The following is a 19404-nucleotide window of genomic DNA, read 5'->3' as shown; positions in this document are numbered from 1 at the left end:
TTTCTACAACTTGTTCAGAGAAGTGTGAAAGAACGCATAGCCTTTTTTTTTTTTAATACGAGGTCTCTTTAGCTGACTTCAATCAGAAGACGAAGTGATTCTCGTAGAGACCACTATTCCTTCGCGCTGCAGTATTTTCGGCTTTTTCCCGTGTTTTACTGGGAGACGCCGCTCTCATTGCCACGGCAATGGACGTGGAGTCGGCAGAATGCCGACGCGACGTGACTGCTTCGTCAGGTACCGGCCCGAGGAAGAGAAATTGCCCACCGAGTCAAGCTGACAGCGAGGACACTGCGCTGTACTCCTACTCAAGCGATGACGCCTCAGATGACGAAGGCTTCGAAAGAGTGGTACACCGGAAGGCCAAGAGAAGAAACATCAGCGGACGGTCTTCGTCAAGTAAGTCTACCGTCATTCCACAGCGCAGGCCATCGGCGCACACAATTCTTTTTGTGCCGGACGCACCCACCGACAACCTCAACCGCCTTAATCGACAAGCGATTTCCGTTTCTCTGGAGGCTCTTGTCCCAGGAGAAATCAAAGATATCAGAATTAATACTCGAAAGAACATCCTGGCTATTGACGTCCACAACCGAAGCGCAATCAATGCTTTGATGGTAGTCAAGCTCCTGGGCAACATTAATGTCCACTACCTCATTCCGCAAGACAACGAAACAACGGCCGGTGTTGTTTATGACATTGACACATCCATTAACGACAGCGACCTGCCAATTTTAATCAAACCTGCGACAGATGGTGTTGCCTTACTACAAGCTCGGCGCCTTGGCAAGTCGACCTGTGTAAGGCTCGTGTTTAAAGGTGACTGCCTACCATCACATGTAAAGGTCGGCCACTTTCGTCATGTGGTACGACCTTTCGTACCAAAACCACTTCAGTGCAGAAGGTGTCAAAGAATTGGACATGTGAGTGCTGTCTGCCGAAATACAACGATATGCCCACGATGTTCCGAACATCACGACACCGACACTTGCCGTGCAACAGAGCTCAAGTGCCCAAATTGTCAAGGATCGCACGCTGCGTCCTCAAAAGACTGCCCACGCCTAAAGAAAGAGCAGAAAATCTTGAGAAAAATGGCCAGAGACGGATCGTCACACAGAGATGCTTCTGAAGCGATAAGGCGACATCGCTCCCGGAAACGAAAGTCCATGAAACCCTCTTCCGGTTCAAGGGAAATGTCTCGTCCGGCAACGCCACCTGCTGTTCCATCTGTCTCGAGTAAGAGCACGAATGTCAACGAAAGAAGTGGCCATGCTTCATCAAGTGATGCGTGGCCGGCACTGCCGAGAGCATGCCACGCGCCAGAGCCACAGCTGACTCGCCATTTACAGTCAAATGTCACTACAGTTGACCAAATGCAAGACAAGGACTCACAAGTGATTGCCATGCTCAAATCGCTCACGAATTTCATGCGTCTGCTACTGACGAACATGGACACTCCAGCTGCTCGTAGCGCACTGCAAGTATTGGACGCGCTGACTCCAGTACTTGAAAGCATCGCATAGAACCATGGCCCGCCCCTCGCTGCCCTTCCACAAGGAAGTCAAGAAAGCATCTTTACTGCAGTGGAATGCCCGTGGTCTCAAATCAAGAATTTCAGATTTTAGACATTTTGTCTTCGAAAACCGTTTTCCCATCCTTGTAATTTGCGAACCGAATGTGCAGAATGTTATACGTATTTCTGGCTATGAGGCATTCATGTCCTCTACCTGTGGTGATGTAAGCAAGGTAATTGTATATATTAGAAGTGATCTGACTTACGTGTTGCACCCAGTTCCGCCTCACGACGACAACCAGTACGTTTGTTTAATCGTGAAATCGAATAAGCTTACGTTCACACTCGTTGCTGTGTACATTGCTCCTTCAAGTGGCTTCGACTCTAAACGACTACACGACGTGCTATCAGCGACACCCGGCCCTACGATTCTCACAGGAGATTTTAATGCTCACCATCCGCTTTGGGGGAGCCTGAAGATGGACTCCAGGGGAAGGCGAATAGCATCCTTTGCCACACAGCACGACCTTTACTGCCTCAACGATGGTAGTCCGACATATTTACGCGGGCCTACCTACAGCAGCTGCCTAGACTTGACCCTGGTTTCTCGGCTTCTTGAAAGAAACGTGCAATGGTTTACAGACATTGAAACACATGGAAGCGACCATATTCCGACGTACCTGAAGATCAAGGGACTATCGAAATACTCCTCCATGACGCTCCGGCGAATTGACTGGTCGGCGTTTCGGTCGCACATGGAGGGAGTATGTCAGCAAGGGAACCCTTTAAGTCCGGAACACGAAATTCAAAAAGCCATGCAAGAGGCTACGCGTAGTTTCCAGCCTTTCCCGAAATATGCAGAATTTGAAGCAGAACTGCAGCGACTACGAGCAATTCGCCGGCGGGCTGAACGAAGATACAGGAGAACTAAATCCATCCATGATCTCCGAGAGGCAAGGCGGATGCAAAAGAAGATTCAACGTCGCATCGATGCACTACAATCTCAAAGATGGAAACGTTTCTGTGAGTCCTTGGATCCACGTCAGCGATTATCTCAAATATGGAGAACCGTGCGTGGGCTTCGCGTATCACCACAACAGCGTGTCCCTTTCAAAGCCCTCGCTTTGCACCAAGGTCGCAGCGAAATTGACATTGCTGAAGAATTTTGCTCAAGACTTTCCAGCTTGCAGTTCCAACGCGCAATTACACCATGTGCTACTCCTGTGCCACGGGATTCCCGCATGGATGTAATTTTTTCGCTGGAGGAGCTTGAAGCGGCACTGGCGACTTGCAGGCGCTCTTCGTCACCTGGCCCGGACGGGGTTACCTATGCGGCGCTCGCCAATCTTGGGCAGACAGCACGACTCATGCTACTAAACCATTACAACGAGTCTTGGCGCAACGGTTTCGTTCCACGTGACTGGAAATGCAGCCGCTTGGTTCCACTTCTCAAACCTGGCAAATCACCGTTAAACTTGTCATCGTACCGCCCCATCGCTCTGGCCAGCTGCATAGGGAAAATAATGGAACGAATGATTTTGACTCGCCTGGAATGGTACCTGGAAAGTTACAACGTGTACCCAGATGCTATGGCTGGCTTCCGGCGTGGGCGCTCATCCATAGATAATGTCATCGATTTGGTTACATTCGTTCAGCATCAAAAACGCCGGAAACGGCTTACTGCTGCATTATTCCTAGACATAAAAGGCGCCTATGATAATATAGCACATTATGCCATTATAAATGCTCTTACTGAAGCCGGAATCGGTGGCCGCACTTTTCAGTGGCTGTGCAGTTATCTGACCGACAGGCATTTCTTCGTGATGACCGAGGATGGCGCCACGACTCAACACCAAACGTGCCGTGGAGTACCACAAGGCGGAGTGTTAAGCCCGACGCTTTTCAACCTAGTGCTTGTTGGCCTAGTCCGATCCTTGCCCAACACAGTTCAGGTATCAATATATGCCGACGATATCTGCATTTGGGCGTCTGCCGTAACACGGCTGCAGGTACGAGCACGGCTGCAAAAGGCAGCGACGATAACATCTCTGTACTTGCGAAAACAGAACTTAGAGCTGTCTTCAGAGAAATGCTGCATTGTTACATTCACTCGGAAGGAAATGAAGCGTTACAGTGTAAAGGTCAATGGGCAAGCAGTAGCAAATGCACGAAAACACCGCTTTTTAGGGGTAATTATTGACCGAGACCTATCATGGAGCCCGCATGTTTCATACCTGAAGAAGAGATTATTGACAATAATACATCTCCTCAAATTTCTCGGCGGAAAGTCATGGGGCACTTCGGTGCGGTCAATGCTGCAGCTGTATAACGCCTTGTTCCTCGGCTTCGCAAGATACAGCCTCCCTGTGATTGGCAACACCTGCAAAACAAACCTGCGTGTACTCCAGGGACTACAAGCTCAGGCCCTAAGGACGTGTCTCGGTCTTCCGAGGTGTGCGTCTACAGCGGCAACGATCGTCATAGCTCGAGATCACCCAATATCAACGTACTTGGCAACCGACGCTCTCAGGGCGCATATTCGGCACGTTGCCCGATTACCTTCTCACCATCTTACCGCTCTACCCACAGAAAGGCCACACACAACTTTCAGTCGTTTAATTGAGGCCAATCGCCCCTCATTGCCATCGAACTACATGCCTGCAGCAAGACCATCCTTACCTTTATGGTGCCTGCACAGACCTGACATACGCCTCACCATCCCAGGAATCATGAAGAAAGCCAACATGTCCTCGTTTGCCCTTAAGCAGGCCACGTTAGAACATTTACATGAGGTGCACAGTGGCCGCGTACACGTTTACATCGACGGTTCAGTTACATCTGCAAGCGCAGCTGCCGCTGTGCTGATACCAAGAAGATCCGTCAAGATACAGCTAAAGACGTCACATGTGTCATCAACGACAGCTGCTGAACTCGTAGCCCTGCGTGCGGCTCTTCATTTTATTAAGGAGGAACCATCCCAGGCATGGTCAATCTTCTGTGATTCCAAGGCAGCCCTACAGAGTGTACTCTCAGCACTGCGCCATGGATCACATGAGCAGCTCACCGCAGAGATCAGAGAAGTCCACCATCGACTAGTTAACGAAGGACACAATATAATATATCAGTGGTTGCCTAGTCACTGTGGCATACATGGCAATGATCGAGCAGACGCAGCTGCCCGATCTGCCCATGACGGCGTCAACTGCGTTGCCATTCCTCTTTCGAGAGCCGACGCAGCGAAAAAACTTGCCACACTTGCGCGTGACCTGACATTAGCCCAGTGGAATTCATCCGATTTCACAAGTGCACGCCTCCATACTCTGGACCCTAATTTACGGCTCCATATTCCGTCCGAGCTACCACGACGTGACTGCACCCTTCTTATCCGTGTATGGCTTGGAGTAGCATTTTCAAATGCATACTCTTTCCTTATCGGAATGGCCAACAGCCCACTGTGTGACTTCTGCGGGTGCAACGAAACGATCGAGCATCTTCTTTGTCAGTGCTCTCGTTTTAACCTACAAAGAACTGTCCTCTCAGCCACCTTAGACAAACTGGACAAGCGCCCAATGACAGAAGACAAGATCCTTGGAACCTGGCCTACGCGAACATCAGCGCGATCCGCTATGAAGGCGCTGCTGCGATACTTGAAAGACACGGGCCGTTCTGACAAATTGTGACAGTACACTGCGTGGCGCAGGACTGTACGGTGACACTGCGTAAGACTAGGAATGCCTTTGCGGGTTGCGTGACAGTGCCCACAGAAATAGTTCGTGTGTACGTGCGTGTGTGTGCTTAGGTTTTTTTTCCTTTTTTTATCCTTCTTTCTTTCTCACCTATTGCATCCCCTTTCCCTTCCCCCAGAACAGGGTAGCCAACCGGAGATAATCTCTGGTTAACCTCCCTGTCTTTCCTTTGCCTTTCTCTCTCTCTCTCTCTCTTCAATCAGGATTAGAATGCATATGAATGTATAACCACTTCCAGAAAAAAAAACTGCCCTTTCCATTCTCCATAGCATCACAGCGAGTCGCAAAAGCTATCAAGATGCAGGTCTCAACGAGACAAGACGCGATAATCAGTCGCTGAGTAAGTAAAATCATGGTACGGGCGTAACTAGCGCAAATACATTCAAGCTTCAACTACATTGCCTTTTACCCCTGTAAAGGATGCACCGCCGCAGACATATACTGATTGAGGCAAAGCCACCGTACGGCACACTTTAGGGAAGCGGAGGGAGTTCGCTTGGACTAAGCAGGACACGTGCGAGGCAGCGGTGCCTGGAAGGCGGCTTCGCCGGTGCTCACAACAAGTCGAGAGCTAGCCGCAGATCAGGCAAAATTATTGGTACGCGCGTAGTAAGCACCAATATAAACACAATAAAACACATTGCACTATAGATTTCACTATATTCGGGATCGGCACACCTGGCCTCTTCGTTAAAGAAAGGAGGAGGGCCGACCAAGAGTCGACGCTAGAGAATGCGAGGTCGACGTAATCGGACACGAAATACGATAGGAATAAGATACGAAATCAGTGAATGACGAACATGAAAACAGAGACAGACTTAATGGAGAGATACGGTCAGCATTTTTTCAACGAATCACTTTAACCTTCACGTACGTCAACTTTGTCATCTTAAGCGTCGGCACTAGGTTCGCCCTTTCTTTTTTTTTCTTGATGGATATGGTTAAAGCAATTATCAACCACAGTTAACCTACGAACGCCGCCAAGAAAGAGCACGCTAAACTATAACAGCAGTAACTAAGACCATAGTTAATCGGTCGAAACGGCACGTACACTTACCCGTTGATGGAGTTGAATAGTTTCTTGTAGTACTCTTTTGTTTGGTTGACACTGCAAGAGAGTTGTCCCAGCATGCAAAGAAATGCGAAGAACTTTAAAGTGTAACTTAATGTGCAAGCGAAACACATGATCACACACGATTACAGCAACATATGATTGCAAACATATGATAACCGCAATTCCTTGTGTTAACTACACTTCCTGTATTGTAAGGTAACATGTGAAGCTTGTGTAGATGAAAGAATAACCTCTTTCACAAGCGCAACGTGCTGCTCATTTATACAAATTAAGTTCTCCATCCGCATTTGTGGCTATGCATATTTTTCGGAGTTCTCTGTTTCTTGCTGCCTTCTAAATTGTTACCATAGACGTGCACTTGTAAATAACCTTTGAGTTATGGATGTTAATATTAAAGCGAATTGCAGCCGGTGAGCTCGAAAGGTGTATGCCCTTGGAACAAATATCCAGGACGACGCTGGTTTCGAAATATCAATTTCTTCAAAGTGTGCGACGAAATACATGGGCGTTCCAGTTACTTTCTCGCTGCAATGCTTCAAATGACAGATTGTTAAAAAAAAGAAAAGTAAGTGGAACAATAGTGCATTTCCAACGCGCGTTTGACGGCGCGTATCTGAATACCGAAGCCATCTATACATTTTTTTCCAAGCACATGTGCCTCCCACTCTCGCCGTCTACTACATTGCAACATGTGCCGTAATGTAAATTATTATTATTGATTAATTGGACGGCTATTCATTTCCATTTCCCGTGCCAGTAATGTCCGACGCTTCGATGGTACCTTTACGTCATTATACAATTACGCTATCGGCCACAGGTGTTTCTTCTTTTAATTCCGTGTGATCTAAAATTTTAAGAAAACCCGTACATTCTAAACGCATGAAGGCGGTAAGTCACGGCACACATCCATAACTGCTGCGAATTGTTGCATTCATAACGGAAATACCTTGCCGAAGACGGATCACTTTCCTAAGTCACAAAGCCAATCGTTGAAGCCGGAAGGATCGACGAAGTTATGGCTTAGACAAATACACGCGTTAACCAACCGTAACCAGGCTGGCTCGACCAGCATCCTTGTAGCTCGAGTAAACAATGTACAGCGCCAGAGTTCTGTCCAGTATTTTTTTTTTTTGTAGGAAGCTCTACGCTTTGCACAAGGCATTGCCGACGCAGAAATGCAAAAAAAAAAGAAAGACTCGAAAGCTTACAAAATTGGCACCGCCCGACCTCCGGAAGCCTCGATGAACTTGACGTAAGACGCGGCGATGTAGGTGTTCGTCCTGTTTGGATTGAACGTGCGGCTGCTGAGATGCTGCGACACGATGCCTGCACGGTTAAATAACTCGTATAAGGCAATTCAGTCGGCGACAGGGACTCGAGTGGAGGGTACAGGTAACGGCGCAAACCGTCGAAACACACCGCAAAGCGCATATATCCACCGCGTTCCGCATAGCGTTGAACTAATAAGCTTTCTTTTTCTAGGAACGACAACAAGGGTGCGATCTTGTACGCGTTCCAAACTCGAACGGAGGCGGTCCGTTCTTTCCGTCGCGAAATTGGCGGTCCGTTCCGTTGCGTTTGTCCGATAGCAGACAACACGGAATGATTGACAGCAGATATCACTTCACAATTGACGTCATGGCGTTCTTCACCGTTCAAACTGACCAACCATGTGCGGCTCGGTAGAACGGACCGCCTCCGTTCTATTTTAGAACGCGTACAAGATCGCACCCCAATTGACCTGCTCTCTGTCCAGGTGTGCGAACTAGGATAACATGCAAGCACCAGCAGACAATGGGAAAAGGTCAGACGCGAATGCCGCGATGAGTTATAACTCGAACGGTTATGGAGTATCGTGGTTGGCGCTGCCTCTGTCGACTTACTTGGTAAAGAGACGCGCTTTCTTTATTTTATTTATTATTTTTTTGAAAGCGCGGCGTCACAGTTTGACTAGGACCGGCGCGGTTGCGTGCGCTGCGCAAATTTACGAATTTCCCAGAGAAAAAGATTAAAACTTTTGAAGTTAATGCATCGTGGCGACTACGTCCCTGTTTTCTCCTTGTGTGCTAGCGCTAGAATGTTACCCAAAGACAACAACCACTGCCATTACCATCCGCGTGTTCTAATGCTTTCATAGTTATTTATATATAATTTTTTATTTTTTTATTTTTTTGCTTTTTCTTGTGCGGAATACCTTCTTTTTCTTTATCTGCCTTATCTATACCCCTGCCATTCTTTCGGATAGTCGACGTGGCTAGTTGGACACTAGAGGCGACAAAATCTTTCAGACGATAATCTCACTAATTACCTGAAGTGTGCTAATTATGCGTCTCATTGCTCACTTCAGGCCGCGTTTTGTGATTGCGAAATTGAAGCCAATGAGCAATGAAGTCGTATCTGCTTAGCGGGAAAACTAGCACCCGTTTCGAAATATCCTTCTGGAAGGTGTGCTAAAGCAATGTCTCGGCATCCGCTCAATAGCGCCTCCAACTGCAAGAGGCACGTTTTTTTTTTTTTTTGGAGGGGGGGCGGGGGGGTCTTCTAACCAGAACGCCAACATGTTGCACAGCACACGATGGGGGTCGCACGTCTCGGAAGTGGCACTTTAGTATTTGGGTTTCTGCTAGAAAAAAACTGGATGCATCATCTCTGCTCTGTCTTCAGTTTCGTAGTTACAAGTTGGAATTTTTTTAAAATTAATTAGCGCATAAGCGTTCTGCATAAGCAAGAACACCTGATATATATACGGCCCTTCTCTGTTAACTAATTTGCACCCTTAAAATGCAAATGGGTGTAAATCAATCTACACTCTACACTCTTAGAAAAATTTACACCCTTTGGGGCTTATCTTGTCCCACAACGATAATAGTCATCTGTCTTGCCCGCGTTTCCTTTCTTTAACGCTGCGAGCCCGGTACTTTCCAGTCACGAGCGGCATGCACCTTATCAGTGTGACGCAGCATTCTCGACAGGAAAGTAGCGAGTGCCGAGTTTTCAAGAAAGGAAACGCAAGCAGGGCAGATGACGATTATTGTTATGGGACAAATTTACACCCCAAAGGGTGCACCCGTTTTAAGAGTGTGTAAAAAAGTTTACACCCTTTGGGGTGTATATTTGTCCCATAACAATAATCGTCATCTGCCCTGCTTGCGTTTCCTTTCTTGAAAACTCGGCACTCGCTACTTTCCTGTCGAGAATGCTGCGTCACACTGATACGGTGCATGCCGTTCGTGACTGGAAAGTACCGGGCTCGCAGCGTTAAAGAAAGGAAACGCCAGCAAGGCGGATGACGATTATTGTTGTGGGACAAGATAAGCCCCAAAGGGTGTAAATTTTTCTAAGAGTGAAGAGTGTAAAAGGTTTACTCCCTTTTAGGTGTATATTTGCCACACAACGATAATCGTCATCCGTCTTGCTCGCATTTCCTTTCTTCAAAACTCGGCACTCGCTACTTTCCTGTCGAGAATGCTCTGTCGTGCTGATAACTGACTTGGAAGTATACCGGGCTCGCAGCGTTAAAGAAAGGAAACGCGGGCAAGACGCATGACGATTATCGTTGTGTTGCGTGCAACTGTTTTTAGAGTGTACAGTCTAAGTGCCCCTTCCGCCACACAACGATAATCGTCATCTGCCTTGATGCGTTTCCTTTCTTTAGCCCTGCGAGCCCGGAACTTTCCAGTAACGAACGGCACGCGCGTTATCAGCGTGATAGCATTGCCGACAGGAAATGCTGTCATGCTGATAACGCTCCAGTCTATTCATTTCGTACCGTCTCTCACGTCGTGTCGGTGGCTGATAACGCGCGATAGCGTCGGAACGGCTACGTGCAAGGCAATGACACAGCGGAAAAAAATGATGCCAAACGAAAAGAAGGTTAGGAAGATTAGATTATGGGGTTTTACGTGCCAAAACCACTTTCTGATTATGAGGCACGCCGTAGTGGAGGACTCCGGAAATTTTGACCACCTGAGGTTCCTTAACGTGCGCCTAAATCTAAGCACACGGGTGTTTTCGCATTTCGCCCCCACCGAAATGCGGCCGCCGTGGCTGGGATTCGATCCCGCGACCTCGTGCTCAGCAGCCCAACACCATAGCCACTGAGCAACCACGGCGGGTTTAGGAAATACTGCCGTAGTACACTGCTCAGGATTCCCAATAACACTGGGATTAAGAGACGCAGGCCGTGGAAGGCTCCGGATTTAATTTTGACCATGTATACGATTCTCTCACGCGCACCTAAACGTAAGCAGACGAGCGTTTTTCACATTCCACCCCCACCTGAAATGTGTTTATGTGTGTATATTAAACAGAGCACATGCCGGGACGTTAACTTTCTGGTAACAGGTCAAGGCCTTTGTAATAACCGCTGATCGGTACTATAAAAGTCACCGTCGAAAATATCCGCCTGTAAAGAGTTTCTCTCTCTTTCTCTCTCGCTCTCTACATTTCACTAATTACCTTTCTTAATTAAAACCTCTATGGCGTTCTGTTGCTAACCATGAGGCGACGGATTCGATTATCGGACGCGCCATGCTCGCACATTTACGGGGACGCAATTTTTAGCTACATATATATTGTAACGGACAGTTAAGGGAATTCAGATAAAACTATTTATTGTGGGCGAACTTGTGCCCTGGCGGGCTATATTGTTAAAACTGAAGCCAGTCACGGTGGAAAACATACATATTGGCTATAGAAATCCAGCGGCTGCAGCGTTGCGAGGGATTCACGTATGAAAGTACGCGCCATATTACGCTGCTGCTTAATTTAACATTCTACCGAGGTTCATTTCCTCGCCAGTTCTCTGTTAAAGTAATAAAGAGATTGTACTAGCACTCTGCCACAATATGAAAGTGAACGTGTAGCCTACATTCAAAAGGCTATTCCTGCAAGTGTCTAATACAGAACGTCGTTCATGGCTACTTCCTATATAGGGTGTCCCAGCTAACGGGAGTCAAGCAGTTCAGCGAAGAAAACAATTTCGAAAACATGATGCATGATACGATCCTGAGACCTAGGGAGTTCTGTCATCACACCTCTGACGACCGAACCGCGTAGGTATAGCAAATTTTCAGAAAACGAAACTATCAAGTTCACAACTCGGTAATTCAGTATATAAGAACTATGTAGATTCTGTGAATTGCGTTAATAGTAAACCTAAAGCGGACAAATTTGATGTATCATACATGGCCCTCAAATACACCACTAATATAGCATCGAAATTGGGCCCGAGCATGGAGGAAGGAAAGCATAGGAGAGCACGGACGTACTGAAGAGAGTGTGGCGCAAGTCACGTGCTGTTTTTCGCAAAGGACCACTGGGACTGGTACCACAAACGTCAACGTTGCCATAGCAACCACGCTCCTGAATCTCTCGCTGCTGCTCTAGGCCTCTGAGAAACGAGGCAGGTTTTTTCGGCCCGTGTCATTCCCGTAGCGGATTCTGTTCGCGAGACAACCTGACTTTGGAGCGTGGTGTGTAAGCTTGAAAGTTGTGTTTAGGGTCTACGAGTGTGAGTGTCAGCCAGTAACAATGACACTCTAGTTGTTGCTGTTGTCGTTATTGCCTCAAAACATGGCTCGTAAAAGCAATCAAGGCACGGGTCTTCGCCGTCTGCTTCGACGCGCCACGGAAAAGCACGGGAGCGCGTCTGCTTCACTGAATCTGTTACAGAAGTTTCGTAGGCTCTGTTCTGAGCCTAACAGCACACACACTACCGGCGGCTCGTAGCGATGAAAGTTCAAAGATACCGCCTATCTGCTTCGACGAGCTGATTGGAGGCGCAACGGGAGATGGCACATGAACGTGGCTGCATTTCGGGCTTCCAAAACGTGATGTCAAGGCCTCTCCTATTTTGTTTCTTTCCTCCATGCACCGTCTTCTTTTTATCTTTTTTTGTTTCGTTGAACAGCCTCTCTAACGTTAGTTGGGACACGCTTAACTTCGCAATGAGCGGCGGAAAAACGAAATTTCTTCTGTCAATGGGATTTCAGTGAAAACAGCTGCATGACTCCGAACAACCCGCCAAGACAGTTCAGTTTGTAACAAAGCCATATGTTCCCACCTGGGCGCGCTGCTTCAACTACATTCATCGCAAGAAACAAACCAACGCGACAATTGCAGCCGTACGCACTATCTTTATTTCAGTCATGTTTGCGAGTCGCTCGAGCTCTCAATTGATATCCGCAGCTGTACGTAGACTACCGTAGAAGATAATATGAAGCGAGACATAAGTGGCACAGATACGCACCTATGATGGGTCTGTCCGTCGCCGCAGCGCAGACGACAGTAGCCGCGAAGCAGACGATCAACGATGCGCACGACATGGTAACAGACGAAACACTGACGTCTGCTATCGGTCAGAGACGGCAAGCCCGTTGTGCCAGATCAACGCCTCCTTTAAAAAGATGCCTGCCGCGTGCGCCGAAAACCTGCTGCCCTTACATTTCCCCTTTTCCTCCTTTTTACTCGAGGCGGTAGCTAGCGATCGTTGCGGTGCTCGCTTGCAACACATACGCACATCACCGCATGGCAGTGCGGCCGACGCGGCCGCCGCTACCCCTTGGCGGAGATAGGGACGTAAGTGGCGCCATCTCTTGACAACTGATCGCAACTGAAGGCGCGACGGCTACAATGGGTAAGCGAGCGACGCCGCAGGCATCTTTCTAGAGGAGGCGTTGGCCAGATTAGCGCTCCCTCTAGTTAGATGCCTGCGACGTCTCCTCCTATATCATTGGACACGCCCTAGCAGGCACCGCAGTCTAACGCTCGCAACCGTACCGCTGGAGTCACGTGACTCCTGTAGGCGCAGCTTCCTGCAGGCAGGCCGGGTGAGTCATAGTTTCAGTATTCCGCCGCGTTGGCGCTGGTGGCCGGCACAGGAGGCCGCGTTCCAGTGAGGCCTCAGTTGACCGAAAACTGTCAACACACTGGGCACGACAACTGGCTTCAGCAGCCACTCCGTAAGCCTTTCCTGAAGTCCACAGTGTGGATGTGCTAACTGCACACTACAAATTACTACAGGGTAACTTTGTGACACTTAATCCTTACTCAGAATCGCCTTAGCCAGTGGTCACGCAAACAGCTGTCGGGAGGTATCTCGTTGAAAGACACGTCCGGGTCTTTCTTTTTTTTTTCTTTTCTCTGACTAAACGAGGGTTGCAACATGCTCCCGTGGCGCATTGTTGAGCAATACGTACGGTTGCATGGCAGCGTTAACGAAGAAATAGCATGAACTTCGTGTGCTTACGCATGAATCGCTGCGTGCGGTCGTCGTCTGCTCGAGTTTTACCGGCGGCGCAGCGACCGGTGTGTCACAAACGTTCACCGCAAGGGGCGCTATTGGCCATACAAGTGGCAAGGAGGAAAATGGAAAGGGAAGGACAGGCGGCTTTTGGTTCGCCTCCCAGGCATCTATTTATAGGAAGGGCTGGCCAGATAAGGCCTCTCCGCGAAGACCTTGTTTATCGAGACGCCGCTGGCGCATATCTCGCTTCCATTGTGCACATAAAAGTTGTCATCACCTCCACCTGAGCCTTCTTAAAACCGGCCCTGTGCTAATCGCCTGAGTGGCTTTGCCTTTGCATACCACGCGTCCGCATGGTATTTCTGAAGCGGCTTCGACGAATACGCCGTTTGCGATTCGCTGACAGTGCCGACTTAAAGTTGACTAACAAGGTTTTGCATTACGTACAGGGAAGTGCGCGCTGAAAACGAGCTTCCCAAGGTGTTCTTTTGACGAGGGACGTTTGTTTCTGAACGTCGAGAGTTCTTTAAGTTCCGCTGTGCCGCTGAAACCTCGGCGCACTATCACTGAGGGGCTTCAGTTTAGATGAGATTTTTAAACCGCAAGTGAAGCTCGTCTTGACATGCCTGAAGCATACGGCGTACGCCATACGGCATACGGCGTACGTATGGCAGCGTGCGACAAATGCTGACGGCTTCTGAGAACAAACAAGGAAGTGTTAATTGCAGCGCCGTGTTCAACTTTTCACATAACGAAGTTGACCTATCGAAAGTAGGGGTGAGCGAATATTAGAAATTTCACATTTCATTTCAAATTCAAATTCTTTATTTATGCCTTGTACAGATACAGACAGCGGAGACGCAGGAAAAGCTGCCAGAAAAAGTTTGACAAAGCCGCAGCCCCCTTTCGCTTGGCAGTGGCTCCACAGCAAGGCTTTTAAAACAAAGGTAATTGCAGTCGAGTAACAGTTATGCAATAATGAACAAGTACAAAAGATAACATAACAAAATTATACAATATTTAGACAATATTCACCACAAAGAAAAACAGAACCTACATGGTAACATACATAGCCCGCAAAGCAGTTTGACGCACTGAAGAGATCAAAATTATTATATACATAAGCATTTAAGAGAGAAAAAAGAGTGAATTCTACGCGTTCTCTACAGGAATTCATTCGAGGGATCGGCACTACCCAATTCTCCGCATACCTTGTCTTGTAGATTGCTTCTCGGGTACGCAAATCAGTAAGGTAACGTACGTGATTTACGTTTCTCCGTGTTTCCAGTTTAAACCGGACACTCAAACGGTATTTGTACAAGTTGTGGATCTTCAGCACACTACTTTGTAGAAAGAGGTCCACGCTCGGTGAGCCCCAGGGGACATTGTGAACACGACGAAGGAACTTCTGCAAAATGTAGATGCGCTGAAGACAGCTAATTGTGGCTGAGCGCCACACTAAATGACAATAGTTTAGAAAGGAGTAACAAAGGGAATTATGGAGGAGTAATTTTGCTGGCCTTGGAAGAACGTGTTTGAGCCGACCTACGACCCCAGTTATTTGAGCCAGTTTCGTTGTGATATGTCCACGTGATGTTGCCAAGACATACAGGAAAAAAAACTACTCCAAGACATTTAAATTGCTCGACCACATATATACGTCGCGAATTTAGCTTAATCTCGAGGGAGGAGGGAACTGGTTTATTTTTAGGGCGGAATATGACAGCTTGTGTTTTTTTCTTCATTTATTCTATCTAGGGCGGAATATGACAGCTTGTGTTTTTTTCTTCATTTATACGGATGCACTTGGATTGGGACCATTTTTGTAACTCGTTCATAGTGCCATTACATTCCCGAACAAGAATATCAAAATCATTTCCAGCAAGAAAGATACAAGTATCATCAGCGTAGATAATAAATTTAGCAGGGCAGTTAATGTTGGGTTGGAGATATCATTAATGTACATGTTAAATAGTAATAGTCCCAATACACTGCCCTGTGGAACGCCAGAGATAACAGATTTTAGTTCAAATTTCATATTGTCTATGAATACAGCCTGTTTTCTATGTGATAAATATGATTCAAGAAGCATTTGAGCCTGTCCCCGAAAACCATAACACTCTAAATTACTTAGGAGTGTAGTATGGTTCATTAAGTTGAATGACTTAGAGAAGTCCATGATGACTCCAATAACGAAGGCTTTCTTTTCAAACTGTGTTAGTATGTATTCCTTTTGTTCGAGCAGTGATAACTCGGCAGATTTATTTTTACAAAACCCAAATTGATTCGGTGACAGAATATCATGCTTATTAATAAAAGTAGACAACAAAGTATACAGAGAGTGAGAGAGAGAGAACAAGGATAGGAAAAGCAGGGAGGTCAACCAGAAGAGCATCCGGTTTGCTACCTTACACTGAGGTGGGGGAAAGGGGGAATAGAAAGAGGAAAAAGGGAGAGAGTAAGCCTAGTATGCAGAAATTTCTCAAATGCTTTTGAGAAGATTGGGAGTATAGATACTGGTCTATAATTTCCAAAATCATTGCGGTCTCCTTTCTTATACAGAACGGTTACTTTGGCTATTTGAATGTTATTAGGAAATGTGCTGGTAGCTAAGCATAAGTTAAATATATATGCAATAACAGGCGCAATGACTCCTACAACATGCTTCACAGGCCTTACTTGAATGCCGTCAATGTCATAGGTACGGCTGTTATTAAGGTTTTGTATTACTGATATAACTACTTCTGTTTTGTAACCGGGTTCAGAAATATCGTGTCATTATTGTAAGAAATAATGTATTTATTAGAATCATGTGGCGGGTTGTTATGAACAGGGGTTGTAAAAAAGTTGTTAAAGGCATCTGCTTGCTCTTCTCCAGATATATCTTTATTACCTAGCTTTAGCGTACTTGGGGCAGCTTGTCGTTGTTCACGTCTCAGTAGGGAAATACGAATCGAATACTTTCCTATTCGAAGCGTATTCGACTCGAGGAATGCATATTCGGGAATTCTCGAATATTCGAGTAGTGCCTAACGGCGAATATTCGGACAGACTGCGAATAAGGGAGCAAGTAACAAATTATATGCTTGCTCCGCGTTCTCCTAAAAATACGTTTATTCACCGAGAGCTTCGCATGATCCGCTCACGTATTCGCCTGCTCTGTTTCAGTCTATGTGCATCATGCCCGTGAGGCATGATCAGTTTCAATTTAGTATTTACCAAGCTTTATTCTGTGGCTCTTTCATAACGATATATCATGTACTTTCGGGCTCTCTGAGTATATGCAACAAAATATGTATCTCCAAAATGTTACCTGGACTGTATTTAAGTGTTTGGAAAATAAAAATAAGAAGTTATATGTCCGAGGAGAACATTGCATTGCCATCGGCAACTCCCGCCTTGCGTTCCCGCTTTTCTAAGATGGTCGCCGGCTCTATGCTACGCGCTCATGTCACATGAAGCAGCAGCACCCTGTGTTGATTGAAGAGTTTAAAAAAACGCAGTGTATAGGGCAGTGTATAGGGCATGGGGTTGCAAACACGATCACCCCAAAGGCACGCATCTGCGGGCAACGGCGCAATACGCCGGACTCGGGCTGGTCACCGACCCCGCGGCACCAGCAGGGCAGGGCAACAGCGTCAGCACTGACACGACGCCGGACCTCACTTCTACGTGCAACACACGCAAAGTCACTTGGACAAAGACCATGCAAGTCTCGGGAAGCGATCACTTCATTATTCCCATAGAAACAAAAGACGGCCCGCAAGAACACAATGCCGGTCGTCAAATGAAGGTCACCAACTGGAATCAGCTACGCAAACGTCTTCACAAGCAACAGGTGGAAGACATCAAAGACATAGACCAATGGCCCAACCTACTGCGGTGGGATATCGAGCGCGTGACGCAAACGATCTCGTCGACAGCTGGGCTCGAGACAATAGACTCGCGGTTGCTGCGCATGTGGGACGCCAAAACCCACCTGCAGCACCGATGGAATGGAAACAACAAAGACACAATAGGAGACTACGTGAGCGGATAGCGCAGCTCAACAAAGAAATAGAAGAGCACGCGCTTAACCTGCAACCACAACAATGGGGAAGAGAAATGCGCGGAGATGGACGGTCAACTCATCACGCGTTGCACGTGGCAGATACTGCGGTACCTGATTGATCCCGTCAACACCAAGACCACACACATGCAAGGCATATACAAAATCGCACACGCTTACGATGGAACGGAACAACAATTCCTACGGGATGCGGAACGCCTTTACATATCCCAAACGCCACCGCGAATATATCCGGACTACTCGGGAGAAAGCGACGCCAAACTAGACGCGGAATTCACCGCTGCCGAAATCCAGGCGGCCCACGTTAAACTCAACACCAAGTCGGCCCCTGGCCCCGATAGAATATCCAATAAGGCACTACGCAATATCGATTACGGATCGATCGAGAAACTCACAAAATACATTAACGAGTGTTGGGCGCACGGCAAGCTGCCCCAGCAATGGAAAGAAGCAAAGATCATACTGATACCGAAACCCGGCAAGAAACTGCAGCTGGAGAACCTGCGCCCCATCTCTCCCACGTCTTGCGTGGGCAAGTTGATGGAGCCACGCGTTTCTCAATAGACTCGCGGATTACCTCGAGGTCAACGAATTATTTCCACATACTATGATTGGGTTCAGAAGGCATCTATCCACGCAAGACGCCCTTCTGCAACTAGAACATCAAATTATAGACAATCCGGGGCGCTCAACGAGAGCCGTCCTCCCGCTGGACCTGAAGAAGGACTTCGATAACGTTCGCCACGATGCCATATTGCGACAAATAGACAAGCTAAATCTCGAACTGCGAACGTACAACTGCGTCCGAGACTTGCTCACGGGAAGAACCGCTCGCATGCGAGTGGGACAACTAGAGTCAGATGAAATCAACATCGGGAGCTCGGGCACCCCGCAGGGCTCGGTGATCTCGCCGATGCTCTTCAATCTCATCCTGCTGGGGTTACCCGAGCGATTGCTTCATATCGAAGGACTGCATCACACGCTATACGCGGATTATATTACGATCTGGACGACAATGGGGAGCGACGGAGCGATCGAGCAACGTTTACAGCAGGCCATCCAATGCCTGGAAAACTACCTCGTGGGCATGGGACTTGCCTGCTCGGCCGAAAAATACGCACTGCTGCTATATAGACCGGTCAGAAAGGGGCGCCCACCTAAAGGCTACAACCGCCCGGAAAAGGAAGAGATCCAATTAACGGCACCAAACGGCCTACCCATCCCGATGGTAGATAAGATCCGGGTATTAGGAATGATGATCGAACACAAGGGCGGCAATGGCGAAGCACTTCGCAAGGTAACGGCAAAAGCCACCAGCACGATGCAGCTCATTCGACGCATCACCAGCAAACACGCGGGCATGCGCGAAGGCAGCGTGATACAAGCCTATACTCATAGGCAAGTACACGGCAGTGTTTCACAACTGGACGGTAGAGGAAAGAAACAAGCTCAACGCCCTCATACGCAAGGCGTACAAATGTGCGTTGTGACTTGCGCCCGGAGTCAGCACCACCAAGCTCTAAGAACTAGGCTTGCAGAATACGCTCGAGGAACTCATGGAGGCGCAGCAATTGTCCCAACTCGAGCGCCTATCCAAGACCCGCCCGGTCAGACACGTGCTCGAAAAGCTCGGCATCACATAGCACACGCAGCACGGAATCAACGTAGAAATTCCAAGAACCATACGTGAGCAGCTACGCCTACCCCCATCGCCTCGCAACATGCACCCCCAACACCACACTGTAGTAAAGGTGC

At 47.8% G+C, this 19404-nt stretch overlaps 1 protein-coding gene across 1 annotated transcript in view; it reads right to left on the bottom strand.

Moving 5' to 3' along the window:
* LOC139049291 (uncharacterized) overlaps positions 1-19404 on the bottom strand; it is a 66767-nt gene that overhangs the window by 22749 nt on the left and 24614 nt on the right. The window contains exons 12-14 of the mRNA XM_070524669.1: positions 12585-12686; positions 7543-7660; positions 6317-6367 (exon numbers count right to left, since the gene is read on the bottom strand). Coding sequence (XP_070380770.1) covers positions 6317-6367; positions 7543-7660; positions 12585-12686 — 271 coding nt within the window. The remainder of the gene's footprint in view (positions 1-6316; positions 6368-7542; positions 7661-12584; positions 12687-19404) is intronic.

This window comes from Dermacentor albipictus, chromosome 8, assembly GCF_038994185.2.
Source record: "Dermacentor albipictus isolate Rhodes 1998 colony chromosome 8, USDA_Dalb.pri_finalv2, whole genome shotgun sequence".
NCBI classification, from domain to species: domain Eukaryota; kingdom Metazoa; phylum Arthropoda; class Arachnida; order Ixodida; family Ixodidae; genus Dermacentor; species Dermacentor albipictus.
This window is presented reverse-complemented; position numbering and strand designations above follow the sequence as displayed.